At 56.1% G+C, this 26,017-nt stretch overlaps 3 protein-coding genes, 1 long non-coding RNA gene and 1 pseudogene across 13 annotated transcripts in view; 3 read left to right on the top strand and 2 right to left on the bottom strand.

Moving 5' to 3' along the window:
- Nucleotides 1-90: 90 nt before the first annotated feature.
- On the top strand, nt 91-2,955 carry TCAP (titin-cap). 3 transcript variants are annotated; one of them, XM_011929900.1, is made up of 3 exons: nt 1,429-1,869; nt 2,117-2,528; nt 2,704-2,955. In XM_011929900.1, the coding sequence occupies exons 1-2, from the start codon at nt 1,760-1,762 to the stop codon at nt 2,508-2,510; spliced, it is 504 nt and encodes a 167-aa protein (XP_011785290.1). In that variant the 5' UTR covers nt 1,429-1,759; the 3' UTR covers nt 2,511-2,528; nt 2,704-2,955. The 3 variants fall into 3 exon arrangements, with proteins under 3 accessions (XP_011785289.1, XP_011785290.1, XP_011785291.1); XM_011929901.1 differs by having other exon boundaries at nt 1,755-1,869; nt 2,117-2,180; nt 2,253-2,955; XM_011929899.1 differs by having other exon boundaries at nt 91-1,869; nt 2,117-2,955.
- Nucleotides 2,956-4,552: 1,597 nt separating this feature from the next.
- Nucleotides 4,553-7,146, top strand: PNMT (phenylethanolamine N-methyltransferase). The gene is made up of 3 exons (XM_011929898.1): nt 4,553-5,068; nt 6,296-6,503; nt 6,618-7,146. The coding sequence occupies exons 1-3, from the start codon at nt 4,720-4,722 to the stop codon at nt 7,054-7,056; spliced, it is 996 nt and encodes a 331-aa protein (XP_011785288.1). The 5' UTR covers nt 4,553-4,719; the 3' UTR covers nt 7,057-7,146.
- An 826-nt stretch (nt 7,147-7,972) lies between these two features.
- On the bottom strand, nt 7,973-9,202 carry LOC105503165 (annotated as a pseudogene). Its single transcript, XR_001000440.1, has one exon. The product of XR_001000440.1 is annotated as an uncharacterized LOC105503165 (transcript).
- On the bottom strand, nt 8,959-24,254 carry PGAP3 (post-GPI attachment to proteins 3). 7 transcript variants are annotated; one of them, XM_011929892.1, is made up of 8 exons: nt 24,016-24,251; nt 22,440-22,537; nt 21,145-21,297; nt 11,201-11,263; nt 10,515-10,576; nt 10,003-10,139; nt 9,543-9,747; nt 8,959-9,358 (listed from the first exon to the last, which is right to left on the bottom strand). In XM_011929892.1, the coding sequence occupies exons 1-8, from the start codon at nt 24,194-24,196 to the stop codon at nt 9,295-9,297; spliced, it is 963 nt and encodes a 320-aa protein (XP_011785282.1). In that variant the 5' UTR covers nt 24,197-24,251; the 3' UTR covers nt 8,959-9,294. The 7 variants fall into 7 exon arrangements, 6 of the variants coding, with proteins under 6 accessions (XP_011785282.1, XP_011785283.1, XP_011785284.1 ...); XM_011929893.1 differs by lacking the exon at nt 11,201-11,263 and having other exon boundaries at nt 24,016-24,239; XM_011929894.1 differs by lacking the exon at nt 21,145-21,297 and having other exon boundaries at nt 24,016-24,204.
- The window catches only part of LOC105503121, a 16,165-nt gene continuing 14,243 nt past the window's right edge, over nt 24,096-26,017 (top strand). The window contains exons 1-2 of the long non-coding RNA XR_001000436.1: nt 24,096-24,474; nt 24,887-24,997. This is a non-coding gene — a long non-coding RNA (uncharacterized LOC105503121). The remainder of the gene's footprint in view (nt 24,475-24,886; nt 24,998-26,017) is intronic.

Genomic DNA, 26,017 nt, shown 5'->3' with positions numbered 1-26,017 from the left:
CTTGGATGAAGAGGGAGACCCCTCACACAACCTCTCCTGGGCTCACAGGAGGGCGGAGCCTGGGGAGCCAGTTGCTGGAACATGCCCCCCCTTTCCTGACCTGTTCAACTGAGCAGATGACTGGTCAGAAAAAATGCCCCGCCCCCTGCCAGGCCTCAGCGGGGCAAGTTAAAGTCTCCAGGAATGGAGGTGGGGGCATGGGCACCTGGCAGTGCTCACAGCAGGGCTTGACTGTGTGGCCTGGAGGTGGGGCCTGAGCTTCAGGGTCACTGAGGCACCTCTGGGATCCCAGCCACCTGGAGCCCCAGACCTCCCAGACTCCACTCACGCATTCCCTCTCCCCTCACCGCACTCACATCAGGGGCAGCCTGGAGCTGGGATCGCAGGGCGGGGCCAGGCCACTGCCCTCCTCCCTCCTGGCTGGCCTGCCCCCTTGCCTGCCTGCACGAAGGCTTCCAGCAGAGCCAGCTTCTTCAGAGCCAGGTGGATCCTGTCTTGGTCCTGCCTAGGTGTGTGACCCTGGGCAAATCTACCTCTCTCAGCTTCTGTTTCCTACTTTATGAAAATGTGACTGATGTCACAGGGTTGTTATGAGATTAAAAGATACGAAGAACCACGCACAGTGCTCACTAATCAGTAGTCTGCAATTCTGCACCCAGGTGGGTGCCCATGGGCCTTACCTGCTCCTGGGTACTCTGCTGTCCCCACAGGGTCCTGAGCTCAGCCCCTGTCACTGCCTCTCCTGCTGCCCTTTGCTTTGTCCACTCGGCAGTGTTCTCACTCCTCATCCCTCCACGCCTACCACCTGTGTGCCAGCTTCTTGGACCATGAGTTGCCACTCCTCGGGTGCTGGACTGTCCCCACAGCCATCTGTCTCCCCTGCTCCCCATGAAGGAGAGCCAGACCCCTCCCAGGTAGCACATCAGAGCTGGCAGGCTCCAGAGGTCTTCTGGTCCTCTTGTAGTGGCCAGAAAGTGGGGACAGGGGCCCAGAGAGGGGCAGAGACTGACACATGGTCACACAGCGTATTTATGGCTGATCTGGAGCTGGAGCCAGCCTTCTGTCACTCATCAGAGCCCCTGGATTTCCATTTCACCCAACACAGGGTGTTGGGGTAGAACTGGAGGCCCCTCCACCCCTACTGACCTGTCTCCTAAGACCACTTATCTGACCACCAGCTGTGGGGAAGGAAAACACTTGACCAAGGCTTGTGCCCCAGGTTCCCAGGCATGGAATTGACTTCCTCCGCCCCTGCTGGTGTGGTGAGGGTGACTGGGGACGAGGCACTAGGCCTTCGGTGCAGGCGCCTGAGGACGTGGTTGCACTGCCCTTGAGCCCAGGCAGAGGAGAGCGCAGCCAGGGCAGGACCTGGCAGCCCTGGTACAGAGCCCAGAGGGGGCATCAGTTCCTGCTGGTCCTGTTCTGTTTACAGACTGCTGTCCTCCCTGCAAAGGGGAGTGGGTGGGGCAGAGGGCAAGTGCCAGCGGGGCACGAGGCTGGGCATGTGGCTGGCCTGAGACGGTGTCTGAGTAATGTCAGGCACCTGGAGGCATAGGGCCCTGGACCCCAGACCTCTGACCAGGGGGCAGCCAGTGTCCAGGTACCCCAACCCCTGCTCTGGGTCTGGCATCCCCCCATTAGTGAGTCTTGGCTCTGCTTATAGCATCTGACACCAGAGGGGCTGAAAATAGCCCCTGGAGAAGGGGGAGGAGGGGGCTATTTAAAGGGCCTGGGAGGGGAGAGGGAGTGAGGAGTGATCATGGCTACCTCAGAGCTGAGCTGCGAGGTGTCTGAGGAGAACTGTGAGCGCCGGGAGGCCTTCTGGGCGGAATGGAAGGATCTGACACTGTCCACACGGCCTGAGGAGGGGTGAGTGTGGGTCTGCCAGAGCCCTGCCTCTGCTCCTCCAAAGCACCCTCACTGAGCCCAGAGGCCAGAGCATGAAGCCCTGGAGAAATTTATCTAGGGGTGGGGGAAGGAAGAATGCCCCATGGGAAGAGCAAAGGGGAACCATCCCTCTCGCTCCAGGTCCCAGCAGCCCCGGGGAGCCCCCCACCCAGCCCATGCCCGGAGAGCAACAGCTCCCAGGAGCTCACTGCCCCTCCCCTCTCCCCAGCTGCTCCCTGCATGAGGAGGACACCCAGAGACATGAGACCTACCACCAGCAGGGGCAGTGCCAGGCGCTGGTGCAGCGCTCGCCCTGGCTGGTGATGCGGATGGGCATCCTCGGCCGTGGGCTGCAGGAGTACCAGCTGCCCTACCAGCGGGTACTGCCACTGCCCATCTTCACCCCTGCCAAGATGGGCGCCACCAAGGAGGAGCGCGAGGACACCCCCATCCAGCTGCAGGAGCTGCTGGCGCTGGAGACAGCCCTGGGTGGCCAGTGTGTGGATCGCCAGGAGGTGGCTGAGATCACCAAGCAGCTGCCCCCTGTGGTGCCTGTCAGCAAGCCGGGTGCCCTTCGTCGCTCCCTGTCCCGCTCCATGTCCCAGGAGGCACAGAGAGGCTGAGAGGGACTGTGACTTGGGCTCCGCCGTGCCCGCCCTGGGCTGGGCCCTTCCTGGCTAGGACTGTGGAGGGGAGCTGCTGGCCATGGCTGCTTTGTAGTTTGCCCAGAGTTGGGGGTTAGGGGAGGAGGGAGCCAGAGGCCAGGATGCCTGAGCCCCCTGAGTTCCCAAAGGGAGGGTGGCAGAGATGGTGGGCACTAAGGGTGGAGAGTTGGGGGCCAGCACAGCTGAGGACCCTCAGCCCCAGGAGAAGGGACAAAAGATACTGGTGAGGGCAAGAGGTACCTGGGAGGAGTGGCCCTGATCCAGGAAAATGTGAGGGGAATCTGGAATGCTCTAGGCAGAAGAAGCTGGGAGGGAGGGGGAGGTGAAGAGGGCAGAGGCAAGGATGGTGGGGCCCCCAGCACATTCTGTTAGTGCCGCAATAAATGCTCAATCATGTGCCAGAGTCGCTTCTCTTTCCTTGGGGTTGTCGGGGCTGGCCCATGGGTGTCCCCCCAGTGCCCACTTCTGGGACCAGGCTCCGCATCTGAGCTAAATATGGCAGAGCTAATGAGTACGCCCCATACTTGGGGTGGGGACGCCAGGACAGAACTGTAAACAGGGTGCTGTCTCCAGTCTCCTTCCCGTACCCTGACCGATGCCCAGTCCTGGTTTCTGTGTTCAGCCCTCTGGCACTGGGTGGTACCCAGCAAGCCAGCTGGCATCCAGAGTTTGTTTCAATGATGTCTCGTGGAGAATATAGAGGGGTTGGCGCCAGGACTGTCCTTGGCTTTGCCTCAGGGTGTGAACAGGGTCAGTGACCTCAAAGCTAACCTGCCTCTCAGTTCTGAATCCAGACAGAATCAATCCTTGGCTGTGTCTCGATCCACCCTCCCTGCCCTGGAAGCCAGGGAAGGTTGGAGGTGCTAGGGGGTCAGGTTCGTCTCTGTGACCCCTGCAGCTGTTGTGGTGACTCATGTCCCAACCTGGCTGCCTCTCCCAAGGAGACTTTCCCCTGGGGACAAGCGGGAGGAGAGGACATGGACGAGGCCTGCATCAAGCGGGTCCAGGAACCCACGGTGGCAGGAGCTGGGCTGGTGGCCTACCCAGGGCAGAAGGGCTCCGGACTCATCCATAGGGGAAGGAAGGGGTCTTCAGGGAGACCACGGAGAAGCCACAGGCAGAATTGGCTTCCCATCCGGGAGACAGGTGGGGACTACCTGGCATTTTGACAGCCAGGACCTGGGGCGCTGAGCAGAACCTGCAGGCCTGGCCTGGCCGCTGCTTTGGAGCAAAGCTGGAGTGTGGGCTGCGAGAGGAGAGGGGTCAGAGCCCCTGCATCCGCAGGACCCCAAATCGGCTGGGCCCCAAGGCCCGGACTGCGCCCCCTGGTGGCCCTGGCGGCCCTCGGCGAATGCGTCCTGCCTCTCCCCCGCCCGAGCCCTCCGCCCTCACCTGGGTCCAGTGCCCCCGACGTGGCGGGAACAACCCGAACTCGAACTTTCCGTCCTCGGCAGCCCCCCAGATAAGCGGCTGGGAACCCGCAGGGCCCGCAGGGGAGGCCCGGCTGTTCCGCCCGCTAAGTACATTAGCACAGCTCACCTCCCCTATCGCGCCTGCCATCGGACGGGCAGTGCCGCGCCCTGCTCTAGGGCTCCCGGAGCGACCACGGCGGAGGCCGGAACGGACTGTCCTTTCTGGGGCGGGGTAGGGCGGGGGAGAGCTGGAGGGCCCGGTGGCATAGGAAAGGACAAAAGAGGCCTGGAGGAGGGGCAGGGAAGGGGAGTTGGGTGGCAGTTCTAAGGGAAGGGTGGGTGCTGGGACGGGTGTCCGGGAGGGAGGGAAGCCTGGCGGGGTCTGGGGCCTCGTCGAGGAGGGCGCTGCGAGGGGGAAACTGGGGAAAGGGCCTAATTCCCCAGTCTCCCCCTCGAATCAGGAAAGAGAAGGGCCGGGCTGCCGGTCAAAAGAGGTGAATGGCTGCGGGGGAGCTGGAGAAGAGGGACGAGAGGGGCGGGCCGGCGGGGGTGAGGGAGTCTAAAGCTTGTGAGGGTGAGGAACTGAGGGTGGAGGGGGGCGCAGAGGTGGGACTCGGAGGGGGGCAGGCGAGGCGGAGGGTGAGGGCTGCGGGAGCAAGGGCGGAGAGGGGTGTGCGGGGGCCGATTGCCGCTGCAGCCGCCGCGCCCCTCACCTCCGGTGCGTCTGCAGCCCGGACACTAAGAGAGATGGATGGATGGGGTGGGGAGGATGCGGCGCACGTGGCCCCGGGCGGCTCGGCGCTCAGCTGCCGCCCCCACAGCGGACTGGTCCGGGAGGGGATCGGGCGGTACAAAAAGGGGCCGCGAGGCGAGCGGGGCACCGGGCGGACAGCGGCGGCAGCATGAGCGGCGCAGATCGGATTCCCGCTGCGGGCGCAGCCCCTGACTCGGCCCCGGGTCGGGCGGCGGTGGCCTCGGCCTACCAGCGCTTCGAGCCGCGAGCCTACCTCCGCAACAACTACGCGCCCCCTCGCGGGGACTTGTGCAATCCGGACGGCGTCGGGCCATGGAAGCTGCGCTGCTTGGCGCAGACCTTCGCCACCGGTGAGCGGGGGAAACTGAGACACGAGGCACAAGAGGTCGTCGGGGAGTGAAAGCAGGCGCGGGGAGATAGAAGGAATGGGAGACAGACCAGGCGCCTGACAGATGGGGACCAAGAAAGAGATAGCTGAGAAGTGCAAACAGAAGAGAAAAAGGAGCAACATCCCTTAAGGAGAGGGGCAGAGGTGAGAGAGGTGGAGAGAGGGAGCGGAAACTGCTCAGAATTGAGAGCTAAGGTGGGGGATGCAGGACAGACTGAGGTGGAGATGCAGAGGAGGAAATGGAGGTAGATGTGGGACGGGGCGAGAAACCGCCAGGATTTCCTCCCTGAGCCTGGCTGGTAGGTATAGTTTTCTTTCTTTATATTATTTATTTATTTATTTATTTATTTCGAGACGGAGTTTTGCTCTTATTGCCCAGGCTGGAGGGCAATGGCGCGATCTCGGCTCACTGCAACCTCCACCTTGCGGGTTCAAGCGATTCTCTTGCCTCAGCCTCCCGAGTAGCTGGGATTACAGGCATGTGTCCCTATGCCTGGCTAATTTATTTGCATTTTTAGTAGAGACGGGGTTTCTCCATGTTGGTCAGGCCAGTCTCGAACTCCCAATCTCAGGTGATCCACCTGCCTTGGCCTCCAAAAGTGCTGGGATTACAGACGTGAGCCACTGCGCCCGGCCTATTTTTATTTTTATTTTTGAGACGGAGTTTTGCTCTTGTCACCCAGACTGGAGTGCAGTGGCCGGATCTCGGCTCCCTGCAACCTCTACCTACCAGGTTCAAGCAGTTCTCCTGGCTCAGCCTCCCAAGTAGCTAGAATTACAGGCATGCACCACCACACCCAGCTAATTTTGTATTTTTTTAGTAGACGGGGGGTTCACCATGTTGGTCAGGCTGGTCTCGAACTCCTGACCTCATGATCCACCTGCCTGGGCCTGCCAACGTGCTGGGATTACAGGTGTGAGCCACTGCGCCCGGCCAGTAGGTATAGTTTTCTAGATGTGAAACCTGAGTCTCAGAGCTGTGAAATTCCCTTCCCAAGGGAAGTCAGTCCATGTTGGAGCTGGGTTCAGTCTAACTCTGGGGCCAATGCTTTTTCCAGATGGAGACACACTTGCAGAGGAGAAGGAAGAACTAGAGAGAAGCAGGGAAATGCAGGGGAGGGAGCGGTGAGGAGGCAGGGGCTGCCTGGGCCCGCCTGGCACCAGGACCCTTTTCCTCTGCCCTGCCCAGGTGAAGTGTCCGGACGCACCCTCATCGACATTGGTTCAGGCCCCACCGTGTACCAGCTGCTCAGCGCCTGCAGCCACTTTGAAGACATTACCATGACAGATTTCCTGGAGGTCAACCGCCAGGAGCTGGGGCGCTGGCTGCGGGAGGAGCCGGGGGCCTTCAACTGGAGCATGTACAGCCAGTATGCCTGCCTCATTGAGGGCAAGGGGTAAGGACTGGGGGGCGAGGGCTGGGGAGGGGACTTCCCATAGAGTGGCTGGTGGGGGCAACAGAGGCCTGAGTGTAGAACAGCCTTGAGCCCTGCCTTGTGCCCCTTGCACAGGGAATCCTGGCAGGAGAAGGAACGCCAGCTGCGAGCCAGGGTGAAGCGGGTCCTGCCCATCGACGTGCACCAGCCCCAGCCCCTGGGTACTGGGAGCCCAGCGCCCCTGCCTGCCGACACCCTGGTCTCTGCCTTCTGCTTGGAGGCTGTGAGCCCAGATCTTGCCAGCTTCCAGCGGGCCCTGGACCACATCACCACGCTGCTGAGGCCTGGGGGGCACCTCCTCCTCATCGGGGCCCTGGAGGAGTCGTGGTACCTGGCTGGGGAGGCCAGGCTGATGGTGGTGCCAGTGTCTGAGGAGGAGGTGAGGGAGGCCCTGGTGCGTAGTGGCTACGAGGTCCGGGACCTCCGTACCTACATCATGCCTGCCCACCTTCAGACAGGCGTAGATGATGTCAAGGGCATCTTCTTCGCCTGGGCTCAGAAGGTTGGACTGTGAGGGGCCACCGTACCTGGTGCCCTGTGGCCCCTACCCACCTGGATTCCCTGTTCTTTGACGTGGCACCTAATAAAGAAATAATACCCTGCCTCTGCGGTCAGTGCTGTCTGTGGCTCTCTTGGGAAGCAGCAAGGGCCCAGAGATTTGAGTGTCGGGGTAGGGGAGACATTCACCCTAGGCTTTCTTTTTTTCCAGAAGTTTCCTTGAGGCTAGCATTCTGTACCACTCATTCTTCCCAAACTAAGAAAGGCCAAGGTCAGGGGAAGCTCACTGGGCACCTGCAGTGCACCAGGCACTTGTGATATGCCATTCTATCCATCGCATCATTCATTCCTGCATTCAGCAGCAGGCTCTGCTAGTCTGTTTCCAGGTGAAGCTCAGAGAGGTGAAGTCACAAACAGTGCAGCCTGGTTCAGACCAGAATGGGGAAGAGTGGGGATCATGAAGAGATGGAAGTAGAATCTGCAAGGTGGTGGGGAAGTGGGGGTGTTATGATTGAAGCACAATGGCCCAGGGAAGAGAAAGGGAAAGAACTGGCTCTGGTTCCCTCTCACAACTGGACTTGAGCTCTGCCCAGCTCTGCCTCTGGGCCCTGCCATTCCCCACGCCCACATTCCCAGAGACCCCACCTGTTTACTGCCTCCAGCCAGCTCTGGGTGCCCCTGCCGCCACAACTGTCTTCTCCTGCCCTCCAGCCCACCCTATTCACACAAATGAGCTGAACAAGGGCAGGTGAGCTGAGAATTGATTTATTAAGCACATCCCTTGCCACCCTCCCACCTTAAAACAGTTCTCAGTATCAAAAGAAGCTAACACAGGCCACCCGAGTCCCTGAGGCTGGAGTCCTAGCATAGCTCCCCTCCCTCAAAGAGGGACAAGGGGTCAGGGGCAGAGCAAAAATCCAGTCTGCTTCAACCCCTCAGGGAGGAAAAAACCAGACCCAGCCATAAGCTTTCTCCCCTTCTCCCTCAAATCGCCCCTTCCCCCTCCACAAAGTCAGGCTATGGCAAAGGGGCTGGCGGCAGGGGAAGGGGTGTTTTGGAGGGGAAGGCCAGCCATGCCAAGGCAAGGAGAAAAGGAGGCTGGAAAGAGCCCCGGACATCCCCATTTTCCTTCCTCTGTTCCCAAGGGGCTGCTTCTGGAGGGTACTGTTGTGTGGGGGCCCTGTGAGGTTTGCAGGGGGCCAGCAAAGGGGCACCAGACAGGGAACACGCACACAGGCAGCCTGGCCATGGAGAGGTCCCGGCTGTCCGCCCGGGTGGGGCCTTGGGCAGAGCTGGCGCTCCACAAGTGATTATTGATGGTGACAGGATTCCCTCATCCTGCTCCAACCTCTCAACTGTGGACACATTCACCGGCAGCCATGCATCTCACGCCCCCCAGCACGCTCACACGCATGTTCCCCTAACCCACGCTAACCCACCCCCTGCACACACACACTTTGAAACCACACCTCTTCCCCCACAACACCCCTCTCCACACTGCGCACCTAGGCCTCAGCTCACACACACCCAGGCCCATGCTCACCGCCCCGCCACCTATGCACTCAGCCTGGCCCACACTCCCAATACACGGTGGCAGGCTCTCAACCAGACAGCAGCACGAGATCCTTGCCCTGGCCCAGAAAGGGAGTGTGGTGAGGCCTCCTGGGAACCTGGCTAGGGCAATGATCAGGGTGAAACCCCTTCCCAAACCCAATCCCAGTAGCTTGGTCCCTCAAGATCCCATGGGGAGAAGGGCCTTGAACCTTGGCTGGCCAAAGAACAAGCATCCAGCACCACCTAGTGGTGTCCCGGAGGAGGGTGAGGGTTGGTAACAGAAGGCGACTCCCTGTATCCCCCTAAGGCTGTGGTCCCCGGTCTCCCAGGTAGATAGACAGCTTCGGGACCCAGCAAGCAGCAGGGGACGTGGGGAGGAGGCTGGTGGGGAGGAAACAGGCAGCTGTCCTCCCGGTAGAGCTAAGAACACACTCAGTTCCACCCCAGTTCAGCTCCAGGAGGCAGAGGGGCTGCCCATTCTCTAGTCCCAGATGCTGGGAGGCCTTTCCTAGAAGAGGCTCCAAGGCTGGTGAGGGCCAGCAGGGGGTGGGCTGGCCACATGATTCTGGGCCCACATCCTTCACGTCCAATTTCAAGAAGTTGAAAGGAGAAAATGAATCATCTCAAGGGCTGAGGGGAGAAGGGAGGCCAGCAGGGCGGGGGCAGGATCCCCACTGGGGCAGACTCTCTCCCAACGTCTTCAGTCCAGCTTGAACTTGGCCTCTGATTCCTTCAGCAGGTACAGGCTGTCATCCTCCAGAAAGCTGTGGGCCGAAGGAGCAGCCCATTGAGGCACACAGCTCTGAGAGCTCACATGGGGACAAGGGTGGGGTGCGTGCAGGCAAGGTGGGAGGGGGAGGATGGGCACACAGAGCCTCCAGTCTCCCCTAAGGAATGGGCAAGGAAGGGTCCAAAGAAGGTGAGCACCAGGCAGGGGGCAGCACTCACCTGAAAAAGAGGACGTGGACAGGGATGGTGCTGATGTGCCAGATGGCGTGGGCGTCCAAGACCCAGAAGAGCGGCGGGAAGTCAAGCAGCTCGAGCAGGGACAGCCCCTGCAGCAGCAAGACCACCACCATGCACTTGCGCACGTGAGGCAGCCGCTGCTGGTTCCACAGGCACCAGGCCAGCCACCACACCACGTTGACCAGGCCTGGGTGCCAGTGGGGGCAGGAGAGACTCATTCCTTCGGCCCCTTCTCACCAAGGCCGCACCCAACATGCTCTCTGACCCCAGGATCATCCTCGGACTCTCCTCCCAGCCCCCTCTCTCTCCCACCTCAAATTCTTCTCCATTCCTCTACCCCAAGGGTCTCTCTAGAATCTCCTTCTCCAGGAATGGCACCAACCTCCCACTCGCACCCCAAGCTAGCACTTCTGCAGATGGCCCAAGCCCCCCAGGGCCTCACCAATAGCCATGTTGGCCACCAGGTTGTAGCCATAGTCGAAGCGGATGAGGCTCAGGTAGGAGATGTGCACGGTCAGCATTAGCAGCAGGAGAGCTCGGAAGGCACTGACCACAGCTGGGTGCTGCAGCCCCACAGTCCTGCCCCACCGTCCAGGGTTGCTCAGAGGGCGGGTGGCCCATCCCCAGAGCAGCATCCCCTGAAGCATCTCCTCCCCCCAACATCGGTACATGGCCCCTGAAGCCACTACCCCTCTCCCCACCAAACAGGCCAGCTGGGCAGGCCTCCAACCCTCCCAGAAGCCTGGGGCCAAGTGCTACAGTTCCTTGTCAGGAGCCAGGGCCCCCAGTGCTACCCCAGACTCCTCACCCAGGACAGCAGAAGTGGGGGGGTGGGTAGGTGTTGGGAGACTAGTGAAGAAGGCCCTTGGGGCAGCACCCCCAGGGGAGGGCTGGGTGACCCCTTTCTGCCCCCAGGGCTCGATTTTGCCCCTGCAGCCACCCCAGCAGGCTTACCTGACACAGCACAGATAGATTGAGTGTAGGATGACAGTGGAGGCACAGAAGTAGTCCATTTTCTGAGGACAGGGAAAGGTGGTAAGAGACCAGCATGAGGCTTCACAGAGAGGACCCGTGGGGATGGGGCAGGGAGGATGGCAGGGAGGCCGGGGGTCCTGCGCCTGCCTATCACTGTTTCACTCCAAGAGGACCCTCAGGGATGGGGCATGGAGGGCGGGGTCCTGGGTCTGCCTAACATTGTCTCTCTCCGACTGAGCCTTGTGTTCACATCACCGTACAATTTTTGAAAAATGTGCTCAGGAACAAGGCTTTAGGGATGCTGGTGGAGGGTTCATGCTGAGGCTCCAGGACATGACAACCCTGCACAGAATTCAGAGCACAGTGTGGAGTGTGACAGCCATGGGGTCAAGTCCTGCGCAACCCTTCACTAGTCGGGTGCCCCAAAGCATGCGGTCCACCTCTGGGAGGCTCAGCTGCCTCATCAGGCAAGAAGAGTGAATACTCATCCCCACCTGATGAGGCTCAACGAGGATCAAGAGCACCAACAGGTTTAGGATGCCCACCCTGTACTCTCCCAGTGCTCCTGAGAGGGAGTTGGCATGACCCTCTAGAGCCCCTCTGCCCACTTCTGGGCTCCCCTGGGACCACCCTGTGCAGGAGGGGGGAGCTGGAGGAGTGCTCACCTCTGTGAGGTCTGTGTCCCTGGTGTGGAAGACCGTGGACCAGAACCATGCATTGAGAGACACCTGAGGAGGGAGGGGCTGGTGAGCATGTGGCCCCCTACCCTGACCCCAAGGCAGGGACCCCCATAGGCTCACATCCATTTCACCTTTGGGAAGGAGCTCTGCGGGACAAGAAATGTGCTTTTCCTGCCTCTGGAGCCCTCTGAACAAACCTATGTCCCTCTACCCCTACCCAGCCAGGGTCCCTGGGGTGGACTTCCTGCCACCCCAAACCCCCAAGGCCACAGGGGGCTGCAGCCTCCACAGGTTCCGGCCTGGCCTGGGAACCAGTTCTGGCAGAGCCAAGCTCCCTAGTTACTCAGTTGCTAAGACAACAGCCCCCAGGGGCCTTGCCTCCTCCTCCAACCGGCAGGTGTTGACAGCCCCACCTGGGCCCGGGGAGCCAGTGACCTCAGCCTCTGGGGGCGGGAATGAGGTGGGTGGGGTGGAGGGGTTGGAGCCAGCTTGGGGTGTGTTCTGAGCAGCAGGGGAGGGAGATCAAGCAGATCCCACTGGGGCCCAGGCTCCCAGGAGCAGGGTGAACCAAGCCCAGCTTCCTCCTGGCTGGGCCTGCCCAACCCGCCAGACCAGTGGCTGCTCCGGAGCCTGGGAGGAGCAGAGGGCAGGACTGGAGGGGCTGCGGTGGGCCAGGGCCCAGGGGAATGTTTGAGGCCTTCTTCCTGGAAATTCGCTGCGTGGAGAAAGCACACAGGTTATCTAGCGAATGAGCCTGAGAGCTTGTGGGCGTTGGTGCTGGCACTGTCCACAGCAAAGGCCCAAACTGCTGAAAGCTGGGTGGGCTGAGGGGAAGGGCTGGGAAACCGTGACAACCAAAGGAACAGCCGGCCAGGCCGGGAATGGCCTGGAGGTGGGGAGGGATGCGCTAGGGTGGGACAGCCCTGGCGGAGATGAGGAAAGGCCAGGAACTGCTCAGTTGGCTTCAATGTACCAGGAAAACTGGCCAGGCAGGGGACAGAGGGAGAGGACAGAGGGAGAGGACAAGAAGCCACGCTCTTGGGCATGGCAGCAGGCGGGTCAGACAGTAAGATGCATTCCAAATGCAGGTCTGGGGAGCTCAGGAGAGAATGGAAGGAGAAGGGCTGCAGGTGGGGCAGAACTGCTGTACAGCCAGTGAAGTTCCCGGGGTGCCCAGCTCTGGAAGGCGCAGGGCCGCCTGGTGCACCTGTCTGGCCTGGGCTCTGGGCTGAGCCTTGCTGCTTCTGCTCCTCTTGACCTGGGCACAGGGCCCTGCCCTTCTCAGCCCAAGCTTTCCCTGGGACAAATCATGGCTCAAGTGAAACTTCAGTTCCTTCCCAGCCTGGCGTTAGGCAGTGTGGTCTAGGGCACGCTGCTTCCTCCTTTGAGGATGGCCACTCTGTCCCTTCCACCAGACTTGAGGCTCTCCCCTGCTGCAGTCCACTCCCCAGAGACAGGCATGGGAGGCTGCAAAACGGGACTGAACCTGGTGGCTTCTCGGACACTGCTCCCACAGTGTGAAAAGTTTAGGGTCAGCATGGGGAGAGGAGCAGGCTTGGGCTGGAGACGGGGCCAGGCAATCACATGGACCAGGTCTCCCTGGCAGGCCAGGAACAGGGACATCCTTAGGGAGGAGAGTGGCCCTGGAGCCGGTGTGGGAGGGAGAAGGGGAGGGCAGCAGGGACTGGCAGCCAGCCAGGCCTCCTTGTCACCCACAGCAGGAAGGGGGAGGTGACAAGAGGACTGCAGGACTGAGCTAAGTGGCTCAGAACACCGAAAGCAGGGGGTGTGTGTGCGGGCAAACATGTGCGTAGGGCCACAGGATGGGTGGGGCTGCTGGATCCCCTCTCCAACCGCCTCCCTGGGTGCCTTCCACTCACAGAGACCCACCTGAAGCCTGGCCTCTGCACCCCTGAAAAGCCCCTCCCCCCTGGGGAGCATCCCACTCTGGGGGTGCTCCTCTTCTCACCCTTTCCTCAGATTTGGGAGGTAGTGTCATTAAGAATGCAGGCCCTAGAGCCAGACAGCCAGGGTTCAGTTCCTGGCTCTGCATTTCCTGTGTGTCCTTGGGCAAGTTATTTAGCCTTGCTGTGCCTCAGTTTTCTCATCTGCAAAATGGGAATAATCATAGTTGATAAGGGTTTAATGAGCAATACAAACACAGCATACAGCACAGAGCCCAGGACAGGATGAAACACGAGTGTTCTCTCCACTTGCCTGAGGAGCACGGAACCCCGTCAGCTTCCCACAGAACTGAGGCCCAAGAGGATGTCTGCCTCCCACTCTCCCTGCAGGCCAAGGATGTTTAGGCATAGAAGGGGTGGTCTCCCAGCTGCCTAGGCCCACCTCCACAGCTCCAGGCTGGGGGAAGAGTGTCCAGTCTCCACAATGAGACAGAGTCTGCATTCAAGTCCTGCCTCAGCCACTAAGCAGCTGTGTGATCTCGGACACATAACCCAGTATGTGTGAGCCTCCACTTCCTCACCTACAAAACAGGTTTGTAATGATGCCCACCGCACAGGAGGCCGTGAGCACGAGGTCTGCAGAATGCCTGGCACCAAGGAACTCCTCTGAATGGCTGCTGGTTTTGTTGTCTGGTCCGTAGTAGGTGCCCAACAATGTCAGTTTCCTTCTTCAGGTCCAGTAGACTGACTCTCACCACGCCCCTTCACCTGCCCCTCAACTTCCCTTTCCTCAAGGGTCACAAGGTTCGAGGTCAAACTATGGGGCCCCAGGGTCTCTCCATTCCGGAACGGAGACACCTCAGCTATAGGAAAAGCCTCTCCTCCTTCCTCTGGAGCCGTGATCCCATTAATGTGAACCGAACAGATCCATTTCTCCTCACTCAGAGTTTGTCACCAAGATCAAGCAAAAGGGATAGCTGGGCTCTGGAAGGAAGGAGAGCTCCAAGATGCCAAGGCACGGCTACTCTCGGACTCCTCGCCACGCTCGAGTGAAGGGGGGCAGGCAGGGGAACTGACCAGGAGGGCGACAGGCTGCCCGGCAGGCACCCAGAGTTTTGCGTAAACACTGAGGAGAAGGGGTGGCCAGGGGCAGGGTGCCACTGGGGGTGGGATCGGAGGCTGGGTGGAGGGAGAGCAAGAGGCTGTTTCAGTCTGTTGGAAATAAGAAAATCGAGACAAAAATATCACAGCCGTGAAACTGGTTGGATGCCAAGTGAGCCAGATCTGTCAGGAATTCGACCCGGCGCTAAGCCCCAGTGCTCGGGGCTGTCATTGACACCATGGCGGTGGGGACAAGTGGGGCTTAAAATAGCTTGGTGTCTCAGAAGTGGGGGAGGCAGAATGTTAGATATGACGCCTGCTGCCATCCTGGGCTGCTCCAGAAGCCACAATGTCTCACCCCTGCCTCAGGCAGGGCAGGCCAGCCCCAGCTCACTCCTGAGAGAAGAGACAGAGGTGGATGAAGATGGAGAAGGGGGGCTTTTTCCACCATCCCAAAGGATCCCTTGATTTCCCACCATTGCCTGTTCCACTAGCTCTTGTCTGACCATGGGAAGTCCTTCCTGAAGTCTAATCATCATTCTCCTACAGCCGCAACCTACCTCTTCTTAACAGAGGAAGAGAAGAATCGGTCCCCACCTACACAAAGCACTCTACAGAGACGGTTTGAGCTTCCCACCACTTCACCCTCTTCTCTCTCTACCCGAGGACCTTTCCTGACTGGATGAAGGCCTGGGGAATTGGTTTGGCGTTCCAGCATTGGCACATGGCAGGGGCCTCTGCTCCGTAAAGTCAAAGACACATGGTATGTGGAGCTTTGGTGGGCTCCCCACCCCCTGCCAGGCTGCCCCCCGCCCAAGCCCAGGCCTAAATGGCAAGGCAAAGGCTGCTTTCTTGTGCCAATGTTATCCAGAGCCCTGATGGGGGGCAGGGTCTCCTCATTTCCCAGGGGCAAAGCTGAGGTACCCTTCCCCCAAGACTTAGCCCGGAGCGGGTGAGGGACCTTGCCTTCCTACCCTCACCCAAACAGAAATCAGGGGCCCCAGAAGGCCCAGGTCAAAGTCCACTGCCACACCCTCATATAGCTCAGGATCCCTCCCTCCTGCAGAAACTCACAGGGCAACTGGAAACAAGAGCAACTGGGAAAACCAAACGAGGCTATCCACAGGAGTGTGGGTTCTGAGGCTTTGCCCCTCGAAGGCCTAGTGAGAACATGATGGGGTCCCATGTCCCAGAACCCCATATTCCTGTGTACCCTAGGATACACAGGCCCCACTATCTGCCTTCTACCACCCCAACATCCAACATCTCCTGCTTTTTTTGCTCGTTTTTTTTTTTTTTTTGAGATGGAGTCTCGCCCAGTTGCCCAGGCGGAAGTGCAGTGGCACGACCTTGGCTCACTCTAACCTCCGCCTCCCGGGTTTAAGCAATTCTCATGTCTCAGCCTCCCGAGTAGCTGGGATTACAGGCACCCACCACCACGCCTGGCTAATTTTTGTATTTTTAGTAGAGACGGGGTATCACCATGTTGGCCAGGCTGGTCTTAACTCCTGACCTCATATGATCCACCTGCCTCGGCCTCCCAAAGTGCTGGGATTACAGACATGAGCCACCATGCCCGGCCATCTCCAGCTTTTTCTCTAGCATCCCTAGTCACATTGGACTGCAGGCTACCCTAGGGAAGTGTGACCCCCCTCTTCAAGAAGGAAGCTGAGCTACACATACCATTGAGGTGAAAGATCCGAGAATCAGGGACAAGACTAGAGCTGTGAAGTGACCCCTGGCCTCTGGCACATGCTATGAAGACAAGGGGTGGGACCCTCTGAGGTACCCTCAGGCCTGTGGGCTATCTGAGGAGGCTCTAGGCTTCTTCAGAGTTCAGGCAGGGCTGTCCCATGCTCTCTAGTTGAGGTGGGGACAAGGGGGGGGTACATGCTGTGGGTCCAGACAAGCAGTGTCCGTGGAAGAACCCCAAAGGAGAGGAGACAGGTGTAACCTCCTCAGTTTCCCTGCCCTTCCTGCTTTCTTAGCCAGGACTAAATTTGCTTCACTCCAAGAGGCCTACACAGGAAGTGGTGGCTTTATCTCACCCAGACTGTGACAGTCTGTGCCGATGCCAGGCCCTGCCTATATCAGAGCCCCTAGCCCTCAGCCTGGCACTCAGGGGCCTCTCTACTCCATCTACTCTTCTTCTACCCCCATTCACACAGCTACAATGGGGCCAAGGTTTCCTGGAATGCTGGAATTCAATCCCCTGTCCTCACACATGTATGCGTCTAAGCCTTGCCAGGCCTGCAAGTCCCAGATTAAACCTCTCCTCCTCCCCCGGCTTCCCTGGCCTGGCAGACTTCTTCAGTTAGAGGACGTGGTCTCCCCACCTCACGACTCCCAGGGCTCTCTACCGGAGCACCCCTTGACTCCGCTGCTGTCTGCTGCCCAGGCTGCCCAGACCTGCACCTCCCACTATGCTTAGCTCCCTGGGGCAGGAGGTTCAGCCCCCACAAGTGCTAAACCCTGTCTCCACCCCCAGCAAATGCTCAATGAACACTCATCACAGGACATGGAGTGGCCCAGAAGAAGAGCTAAGTTCTCAGGCCCTGGAGCCAGACAGCCCTGGACGCCAACCCTGTCTTCACTCCTTGCTAACTTGTTAGTTGTTCATTTGGGGCAAGTTTTTTTTCCCCTCTGAGCCTACCTCAGAGCTCATAAGGGTACCATGAGGATGAAATAAGGAACTGTATGTAAAGTGCTTCAGACAAGCCTGTCACATGGCTCGTGTTCCTTAATTTATCACAATTATTATTAATAGAATATAAAGTATTAAGGAAGGTCAATGTTTCCCTGAGGTTTAACAACCTCCTTTCCTGACCTTCCCACGCCCACCTCCCAAGTCTAAGGCTCGGCCTGGACTTCGCAGCACACCCCAGCTATCAGCTTTCCTAAGGTCCTAGAGTCCTCTGTATCTCCAGATTCCGGGGTCTCCTTCAGTTCTCATGTGCAAAATTCAGGACAGCAGAAGCCTCTCTCCTTCCTGTGCTTGTCCCGGAAGGCACAATCCAAGCACACTATCTCCCAGTTCTCCACCTGCCCCTCCGGCTACTCCTTCTGTCTCTGTGTCTGGCTCATCTTCTTCTAGCCAGCCGTTACGTTTTGGGGTTCCCCAGGGCTTTGCCCTAGATCCCTTCTCTTTTCACTAAGTTCTCCTGGGGTGATCTCATCCACACCCACAGCTTCTATCACGGTCTTTTTTGTTTTTTTAAAGACAGGTCTCCCTTTGTCACCCAGGCTGGAGCGACAAGAGTACCGTGACAGGATCACAGCTCACTGCAGCCTCGACCTCCTGGGCTCAAGCAATCCTCCCACCTCAGCCTCCTACCAGCTGGGACCACAGGCATGTGCCACCAGGCCTGGCTTTTTTTTTTTTTTGTATTTTTGGTAGAGACAGGGTTGCGCCATGTTGTCCAGGCTGGTTTGGAACTTGTGAGCTCAAGCAATCCACCCACCTCAGCCTCCCAAAGTACTGGAACCGCAGGTGGGAGCCACCGCGCCCGGCCTCAATCATTGTCTTATAAGCAGAAACACAAGGGGTCATCCCTTATTCTTCTTCCCTCATCTAATCCACTCTTGAAGTTTGTCAGCATAGCCAAGATGTTGAAAGTGTGGACTCTGGAGCTAGATGCCTGGATTCAAACCCTGGCTTGGTGACCTGTGGCTGGACTTAACCTTTTCAGTCCTTGGTTTCCTCATCCATAAACTGGGGATGAAAATAATAATACCTATAAGCTGTGTTAAATAAAAATTACGGGAGGCCATTGTTCCGGATTGAGCCCCCACAGTACACCCAAGGGAGCAGACCAAAATCAAGTCACTCATGTTAAATGCCACATAATCAAACTGAAACTTTTTTTTTTTTTTTTTTGAGATGGAGTTTCACTCTTGTTGCACAGGCTGGAGTGCAATGGCGTGATCTTGGCTCACTGCAACCTCTGCCTCCCAGGTTCAAGTGATTTTCCTTCCTCAGCCTCCCAAGTATCTGGGATTACAGGCATGCAACACCACGCCCAGCTAATTTTGTATTTTTAGTAGAGACGGGGTTTCTCCACGTTGGTCAGGCTGATCTCGAACTCCCGACCTCAGGTGATCCGCCCTCCTCGGTCCCCCAGAGTGCTGGGATTACAGGCATGAGTCACTGCACTTGACCTTCAAACTGAAACTTTAAGGGAACTGATAGGTTCCAAAACAGCCCACTTTTCCTGAAAACAGGAGAGTCCAGTCTACCCAAGTAAGGAAGTCTCCTCTGCTTTAACCCTTATAAAAAAAACCTGATGTTAACTAATCAGGTTTCTTTCTGTGGTTCTGATTCCTGGTTCCCACCTTACAAAACCCACTGTTCTGCTATTGCCCAGTGGAAACTTGCATTCTATTTTGTAGAATGGAGGCTGCCCCAATTCATGAATCATAAATTAAAGCCAATTGGATCTATAAGTAAGTTTGCTATAATTTGTCTTTTGCCACTTATTATGGATGAACAAGGTTAACACTTATTAAATGCCTGGCATACAGTATGAGCTATGTACGTATTTGTTAAGGAAATAAAATAAATTTTTAAAGAGTTTTAATGTCATCTCTAAAACACAGCTCAAGTTTACTTCTCTCCAATGCCCAAGACCCATGCCACCTCTCTAGTCTAGCTACTGGACCCTGTGCTAAAACTACCAACTGGTCTATTGCATCCACTCCCGCCCCCTCCAATCTGTTCTCTACACAGTAGCCAGAATGAGCTTTCCAAAGGACAAATCTATTCATGAAACCACTTTTCTCCGCAACCCTCATTTAAAATCCCTCCGTAGGCTGAGCGTGGTGGCTCATGCCTGTAATCCCAGCACTTTGGGAGGGCGGGGAGGGTAGATCACGAGGTCAGGAATTCAAGACCAGCCTGACCAACATAGTGAAACCCCCTCTCTACTAAAAATACAAAAATTAGCCAGGCATGGTGGCACATGCCTGTAGTCCCAGCTGCTCAGGAGGCTGAGTCAGGAGAACTGTTTGAACTGGGAGGCGGAGGTTGCAGTGAACCAAGCTCTGGCAGGGGAAACAGAGTAGGACTTTTGTCTCAAATAAAATAAAATAAAATAAAATAAAATCCCTCTGTGCTTCCTGATGCTTTGAGAGTCAAGATCTCCAATGTGAGGCTCTCCGTGGCTGGCCCCATCCACCACCCATCAGTCCGCCCAGCTCACACCTACTCTCTGATTTCCTGCATGTCAGGCTGCCTGGAACAACCCTCACTCTCTCCCACCTGGGCACTTTCTAAGACTTCTCTTTAGAAGTCTTCCACTATTCTTCTCAAATTTACCTAGTTAACATTCATGCATCCTTCCCACCTTACCTTTAATGCCCCTTCCCCAGGGAAGCCTTCCCTGACAGCCCCATGCTGGTCTCGGTCTGCCATTACACGCACCCCTGAAGCACCTCTCTCCGACCGCACTTTCTCATAGGTGTACTCTTTTTTTTTTTTTTTTTTTTTGAGACGGAGTCTCGCTCTGTCACCCAGGCTGGAGTGCTGTGGCCGGATCTCAGCTCACTGCAAGCTCCGCCTCCCGGGTTTATGCCATTCTCCTGCCTCAGCCTCCCGGGTAGCTGGGACTACAGGCGCCGCCACGTCGCCCGGCTAGTTTTTTGTAGTTTTTAGTAGAGATGGGGTTTCACCGTGTTAGCCAGGATGGTCTCTATCTCCTGACCTCGTGATCCGCCCGTCTCGGCCTCCCAAAGTGCTGGGATTACAGGCTTGAGCCACCGCGCCCGGCCTCATAGGTGTACTCTTACATTCAATTGTATGATGAGCACCAGAGGGCAGACTTCTGGATCTCCAGCACCCAGTAAAGTGCCTGGCATATAGTAGGTGCTCAACACCTGAGTGAATGGCTTTCGTGACAGCAGGAAGGTGAGTGAGTGGAAATTTTTTCCTTAAGGCTTATAGGGGTAGCTCTGATGTATAGACATCCATTGCAACCTTTTATTCTCACGCCCTTCCCAAGGCTTTCATGGTTCATATCTGCACCCCAGTCTGTGATTATCACACTATATCAGGCCCTGAATACAGCTCTTCAGACCAGCCATACTGTCAAGCTGACAGTCCTTTCTGCACCTGCAGATGTAACCATACCTGGGCTTCTCCAGGGATGGTCTAAGCCTAAGCTGAGCTCGCCGGGTGCAGTGACTCATGCCTGTAATTCCTGCACTTTGGGAGGCTGAGGCGGGTGGATTACCTGAGGTCAGGAGTTCAAGACCAGCCTGACCAACATGGAGAAACCCTATCTCTACTAAAAATACAAAATTAGCCAGGCGTGGTGGCACGCACCTGTAATCCCAACTACTTGGGAGGCTAAGGCAGGAGAACTGCTTGAACCCAGGAGGTGGAGGTTGCAGTGAGCCAAGACTGCACCATTTGCACTCCAGCCTGGGTGACATAGCGAGACTCCATCTCAAAAAAAACCAAAAAAACAAAAAAAAAAAAAACAAAGACTAGGCTGAGCTCTAGACAAAGACCATGGCTGTGACTCCTCATCAGGCCTGGGGTGGAATTGAGATTGCTCCAAGTCCTCCAGAGGGGCCCTTGGAAAGACCTGTGGTCCCAGCATCCTCTCTAGCCCCCCATCTCCCTTCTGTGTTTGTAAACTGTCCTACTGGGTCTTTTAGTGGCTTCCTTCTTCGGGACAAGAAAAATGCCCTTCTTTCCTCTCTCCTTCCCAAACAGCCTGACCTAGGGCTCTGCTGGAAAGGTAAGGCCCGATTTAGCACCCTCCCTGTTTTCTCCCCAGGCCTTACTACCCTGTAGTTGCAACTTTAGCCCTGGAAAACAGAGGGGAAGCTGGTAAGTAGAAGCCCTGTCGGGTGTTAATAGGGATATAGAGCTCCTCCTTCCTAGATAAGGGGAGACAGTAGGAGTCCTGCTAGGTTACCTACCCAGGCGAAGGCCACACAGGTGTGGTACATGGGGGAGGAGGCTGGCACGAAGGTGCGGTAGCGGCAGAGCATCACCAGGCTGGCTAGGCCATTGAGAAAAGAGGCCACAGCAGATGCCGGCTCTTGAAAGAACAGGAACCGGGAGAAGGGCCACTGAAAAAGGAGCAGATGAAGGGGGTCTGAGGGGCAGGCAACCCTCAACTGGCCCAGTCCACCTATCCTTAACATGCTGCAGCAACAGGTCCTCAGCTGGGTCCTCAGCTCTGGAGTTTGACCAAAGCCTCAGGTTCAGTACCTCTTCAGACCAATGAGCCCCCCTCCAGCGCCTGGTTAAGGGTTATACCCCCATCCCGGCCAGCAGGCACAGCACTGTAAGCCCTGATCTCTGGGAAGACCAGATGGCTCAGGGTAGGTGACTCAGTATGGCCTGGTGGAAACCGCACAGAGTCGCCATCTAGAAGACACAGGTCCCAACCCCTGCTCTGCCACTGAGGCTCAGCTTGCTCTGTGAAGAACGGGGCGAATACTTCCTGCCAACCTCAACAGGCCAGAATGAGATAATACTGGATTGAAAGATACCAGCAGGCTGGGCGCAGTGGCTCACACCTGTAATCCCAGCACTTTGGGAAGCCGAGGCGGGAGGATCACAAGGTCAGGAGATTGAGACCATCCTGGCTAACACGGTGAAACCCCGTCTCTACTGAAAAAAAATACAAAAAATTAGCCGGGCGTGGTGGCACACGCGCCTGTAGTCCCAGTTACTCGGGAGGCTGAGGCAGGAGAATTGCTTGAACCTGGGAGGCGGAGGTTGCAGTGAGCCAAGATCATACCACTGCACTCCAGCCTGGGCAACAGAGGGAGACTCCATCTAAAACAAAAAATAGAAAAAGAAAGAAAGAAAGAAAGGTACCAGCAAACTGTGCCTCGCTGGACAAGCTGAAGCGTATTACTATGAATCCAGACTCCTACTGAAGAAGCAACAGGAAACATGCCACAGTAGGTAAGGGAATTTGTCCCTGCAGTAAGGTGGGCATCTCAACCACTCTGAGGCCCAGCACCACTCTCTGGGGAGACTCCAAAGCCTTCCAGATATTGCTACTCCAAATCCAGAGGCAGGACACATGGGTCCTATCCAATTCTATGGAAACCAGCAGATTTTGGGGAGAACAGGTACCCGCCTCAAACACACACCCATCACCCCACGCCTCAGACTGCTTGGACAGTGTGCTCCAACCAGGGGGTATCTTACTCCTACCACACTACTACCATATGCCTACCCTGACCCTCCAGCTCACCTTGCCATGGAACTGAGGCACTTTGTGACCTTCCTGGAGGTAGAGCCGAACAGTGATCCACATACACTCATACTTACAGTCGTCCCGACAGGTCCAGCCTGAAACAGACAAATGCGGCCTGGTGAACTCCCCAGCACAGAGAGGAAAGAGAGCATGAACGGGTCCAAGCTCAAATACAGGCCAAGAGGGCCTGTAGGTTGGAGAGAACCAGGAGAAATCTCAAAATTCTAGCTTCCCATTTGAATGAATGAGAGATGGGGAGACGTACACATAGGGGAAGGTGTATATACATACGCATATTCTAGTGAGCAATTAGAGATATTTGTCTTTTTTTTTTTTTTTTGAGACGGAGTCTCGCTCTGCTGCCCAGGCTGGAGTGCAGTGGCCGGATCTCGGCTCACTGCAAGCTCCACCTCCTGGGTTTATGCCATTCTCCTGCCTCAGCCTCCTGAGTAGCTGGGACTACAGGCACCCGCCACCACGCCTGGCTAGTTTTTTTGTATTTTTTAGTAGAGATGGAGTTTCACCATGTTAGCCAGTATGGTCTCGATCTCCTGACCTCATGATCCGCCCGTCTCGGCCTCCCAAAGTGCTGGGATTACAGCAGTGAGCCACCACGCCCGGCCGAGCTGAATATAGGATTTGCTCTTACTCTCCTGGAAAGAGTTCTTGCTATCTTACCCCCTTCCTATGAAAATGAAGCTCAAATTCTTCAACCTGACTTTTGAGGCTCCAAATTGCCTTTTCAACCATATTGGTCACTACTCCTGTTCATGTACCCTGCTCCCTGAGTAAATAAAGCTCCTGGATGTGCCCACATCTGCCCAGGGCATCCATTCTCTCTGTTCCCTCTGTCTGGAATGCAAAGTGGCACAATAGTAAAGAGGACAAGCTTGTGGTCAAACAGGCCAGAACTGGAAACTCCACTTTACCACATACTGGCTGTGTGACCTTGGGCAGGGCATTTAATCTCTCTAATCCCCATCTGTACAACTGGGATTAGAGAAACTATCTCAAAAGGTGTGATAAAAATTACCGGACATATTGTGACATCTGTCACACAGTGAGTGCTCAATACGTTGGTTCTTTGCCCACTATGGTCCAAATTGAATGTACCAGTCCAAAGTCCCTCCTTCACACAAAACATTCCAAGATGATCCCTGCCCCCAACTCTTCAAAGCCAGAACCAACACCTTCCTATCCCAAACACTTCTTAATTTAAGAGTCTTTCAGGGGCTCAAATCATTCTCTGCCTTGCACTTGAGAAGGCTCATGTCCCCGTGGGGAATGTGAGTCCCAATGTGTGGGACCCTGGTCTGATTTCTGTGCCATTCCTAGACATTGTAGCCCGAATGTATTTGATAAATACCCTTTTGATTGAATAAATAAGTAAATGAAAGCTTCTGAGAAAGTAAGAGAGGCTGGTAAGGCTCTCATCACCTTAGGGGCTTCTTCACTCACATTCATAAGAGACCTCATGTGGAAACTAAGGTTCAGGGATTGCAGAGGCGTATCGAGGGCGCAGGGGGCGGGAGCAAGAGAAATGGGTGGGGCTTACCGTGGGGGTGGGGCTTACCTGCTAGACTCATGTAGATTGGCTGGCGGGAGCGGAAGTGATTCAGAGCGCCCCCAGAGCAGTTCTGCTCTTCGCACTGCAGTACGCAATCGCGGTACACCGGCTCACGGTCGCCCTGGGAGCCGCTCGCCAGCGCCGCGGCCCCAGCTAGCAAGACCAACCGCGCCGCCCGACCGGCCATCCTTTCTCCCTGGCTCGCTGCCGGGGGAGGAGCTTAGGAGTATGTGAAGCTTCCACTTCCGGAGTAACCGGAAGTTCCTATGTTCTTTATTGTACTCTCCGGTGACGTCCACCCAGTTTAAATTAAAGTTCCCGGATTTTTGTGGGCGCCTGCCCCGCCCCTCGTCCCCCTACTGTGTCTGTATATCGAGGCGACAGGGTTAAGGGTTAAGGGAAGGGGGACGCCTGATGGGTTAATGAGCAAACTAAAGTGTTTTCTTTTCCAGGATCTTTTTTGAGGTAGGGCAGTTTACTATCACCAGCCCTGTCGGGTTTTACTTCCTAAACGTACCTGTAACTATCCACTGCTCTCCATCTCTTCTGGCACCACCCTGGTTAAAGACATCATGTGTCTCCAAGACAGCTGCAGTAGCCTCTTAACGGCTCTCCCTGCCTCTACTTTTGCCCCTTCCAACCTGCGCTCCATTTTGAAAAATTAAAATTTGCCCATATCACTTTTTTTCTTAAAATTATTTACTGGCTCCCAATTACCTTGGATAAAATACAGTCTCCACAAGCCGTGCGTGATTTGGCCCCTGTCCACTAGTCTCCCTCACTCCCTTGCTCCAGACCCGCTTTAGAAGGTTATGTCCCTCAAGCTTCCTGACTACCTGGCCTGGTCTGAATCGCTCACTCCTCTTTTTTCTTCTAGTCGCAATTGAAGTACCACCTCCCGAGAGTGATTGCTTCCCGACGCGGGGTAGAACCTTTGCTATCCTGTTCACCACTCTACCTCCAGTGCTAGCACAGAATTTGGCTCATGGTAGGCGCTAAGTGCGTTTGTTTGTTCGTCTGTTTAATGAATGAACAGCATACATGAACGTAAGAACTTGACAAATCCAGGGCTGTAAAATCATCAGTATGGTTCTACACTGAGATCAGAGAGATGTAATATTTCTAGGAAAATTAGGAGAACCCTGGGAACAGGACGCTTGCTTTAGTGTCCTCTCCCCCCTCACCTCCCCTGCACTCCCACCAGCAGCGACCCACACCCAATCTCAGAGAAGCCTTGTAGCTAAGGATCAACCTTTCTCCTCCCCCACTCTCCTCACCCCTTGTCAACTTTTCCTTTTTTGTCGTGGGGGTTGGAATGAGTAAGAAGTAGCATGGGATTCCATTCAGTCACTTAACAAACATTTCTGAGTCCTTAGCTCTAGCACCTTGCTAAGCAAGGCAAAATCTCCAGGAGGCACCATTCACATTGCGTTATCTAAGAATGGTGCTCTGGGGAGCAGCATTCACAATGCATTTTCTGTGAATGGCAATTGTTCCAGTTAAATATAACATGAATAGTGTCCCCTGGAGTTGACCACCCAACTGATACTGACTGAGGAGCTGAAATGAATAAAACAACCCTTAGCCCTCCAGGAGCTGACCGGAAATCCAGTGCTAATACTACTTTGCATCTTACAGATTAGTTCTTTTACAATACATTTTTTTTTTTTTTTACTTTCATTTTGTCCTTACTGTGGCTCTGGGATGAGTCTTTTTTTGAGAATCCTCATTTAAAGATGAGGACACTTAGGATTAAAGAGGTTGAAATCCTGACAAAGTAGGGATTCTCCCCTTTAGAAAATTCCTAGGTAAGGTTGGGGGCGGTGGCTCACGCCTGTAATCCCAGCACTTTGGGAGGCCGAGGTGGACGGATCACTTGAGGTTGGGAGTTTGAGACCAGCCTGACCAACATGGGGAAACCTGGTCTCTACTAAAAATTCAAAATTAGCCGGGCGTGGTGGCACATGCCTGTAATCCCAGCTACTCCGGAGGCTGAGGCAGGAGAATC

The sequence above is a fragment of the Colobus angolensis genome, unplaced genomic scaffold, assembly GCF_000951035.1.
Source record: "Colobus angolensis palliatus isolate OR3802 unplaced genomic scaffold, Cang.pa_1.0 Scaffold83, whole genome shotgun sequence".
Lineage (NCBI taxonomy): Eukaryota > Metazoa > Chordata > Mammalia > Primates > Cercopithecidae > Colobus > Colobus angolensis.
Note: the sequence above shows the minus strand (reverse complement) of the source record. Positions and strands in the feature narration are given on the sequence as shown.

Bases quoted from the DNA above. Each gene is read 5' to 3' on its own strand.
- TCAP (XM_011929899.1), top strand. From the start codon at position 1,760: ATGGCTACCTCAGAGCTGAGCTGCGAGGTGTCTGAGGAGAACTGTGAG. The intron at 1,870-2,116 runs GTGAGTGTGGGT...CCCTCTCCCCAG, and splicing joins TCCACACGGCCTGAGGAGGG to CTGCTCCCTGCATGAGGAGG.
- PNMT (XM_011929898.1), top strand. From the start codon at position 4,720: ATGGGGTGGGGAGGATGCGGCGCACGTGGCCCCGGGCGGCTCGGCGCT. The intron at 5,069-6,295 runs GTGAGCGGGGGA...TGCCCTGCCCAG, and splicing joins GGCGCAGACCTTCGCCACCG to GTGAAGTGTCCGGACGCACC. The intron at 6,504-6,617 runs GTAAGGACTGGG...CCCCTTGCACAG, and splicing joins TGCCTCATTGAGGGCAAGGG to GGAATCCTGGCAGGAGAAGG.
- PGAP3 (XM_011929892.1), bottom strand. From the start codon at position 24,196: ATGGCCGGTCGGGCGGCGCGGTTGGTCTTGCTAGCTGGGGCCGCGGCG. The intron at 9,748-10,002 runs GTGAGGCCCTGG...ACTGGCACCCAG, and splicing joins GGTGGCCAACATGGCTATTG to GCCTGGTCAACGTGGTGTGG. The intron at 9,359-9,542 runs GTGAGTGCTGCC...TTCGGCCCACAG, and splicing joins GTCCACGTCCTCTTTTTCAG to CTTTCTGGAGGATGACAGCC.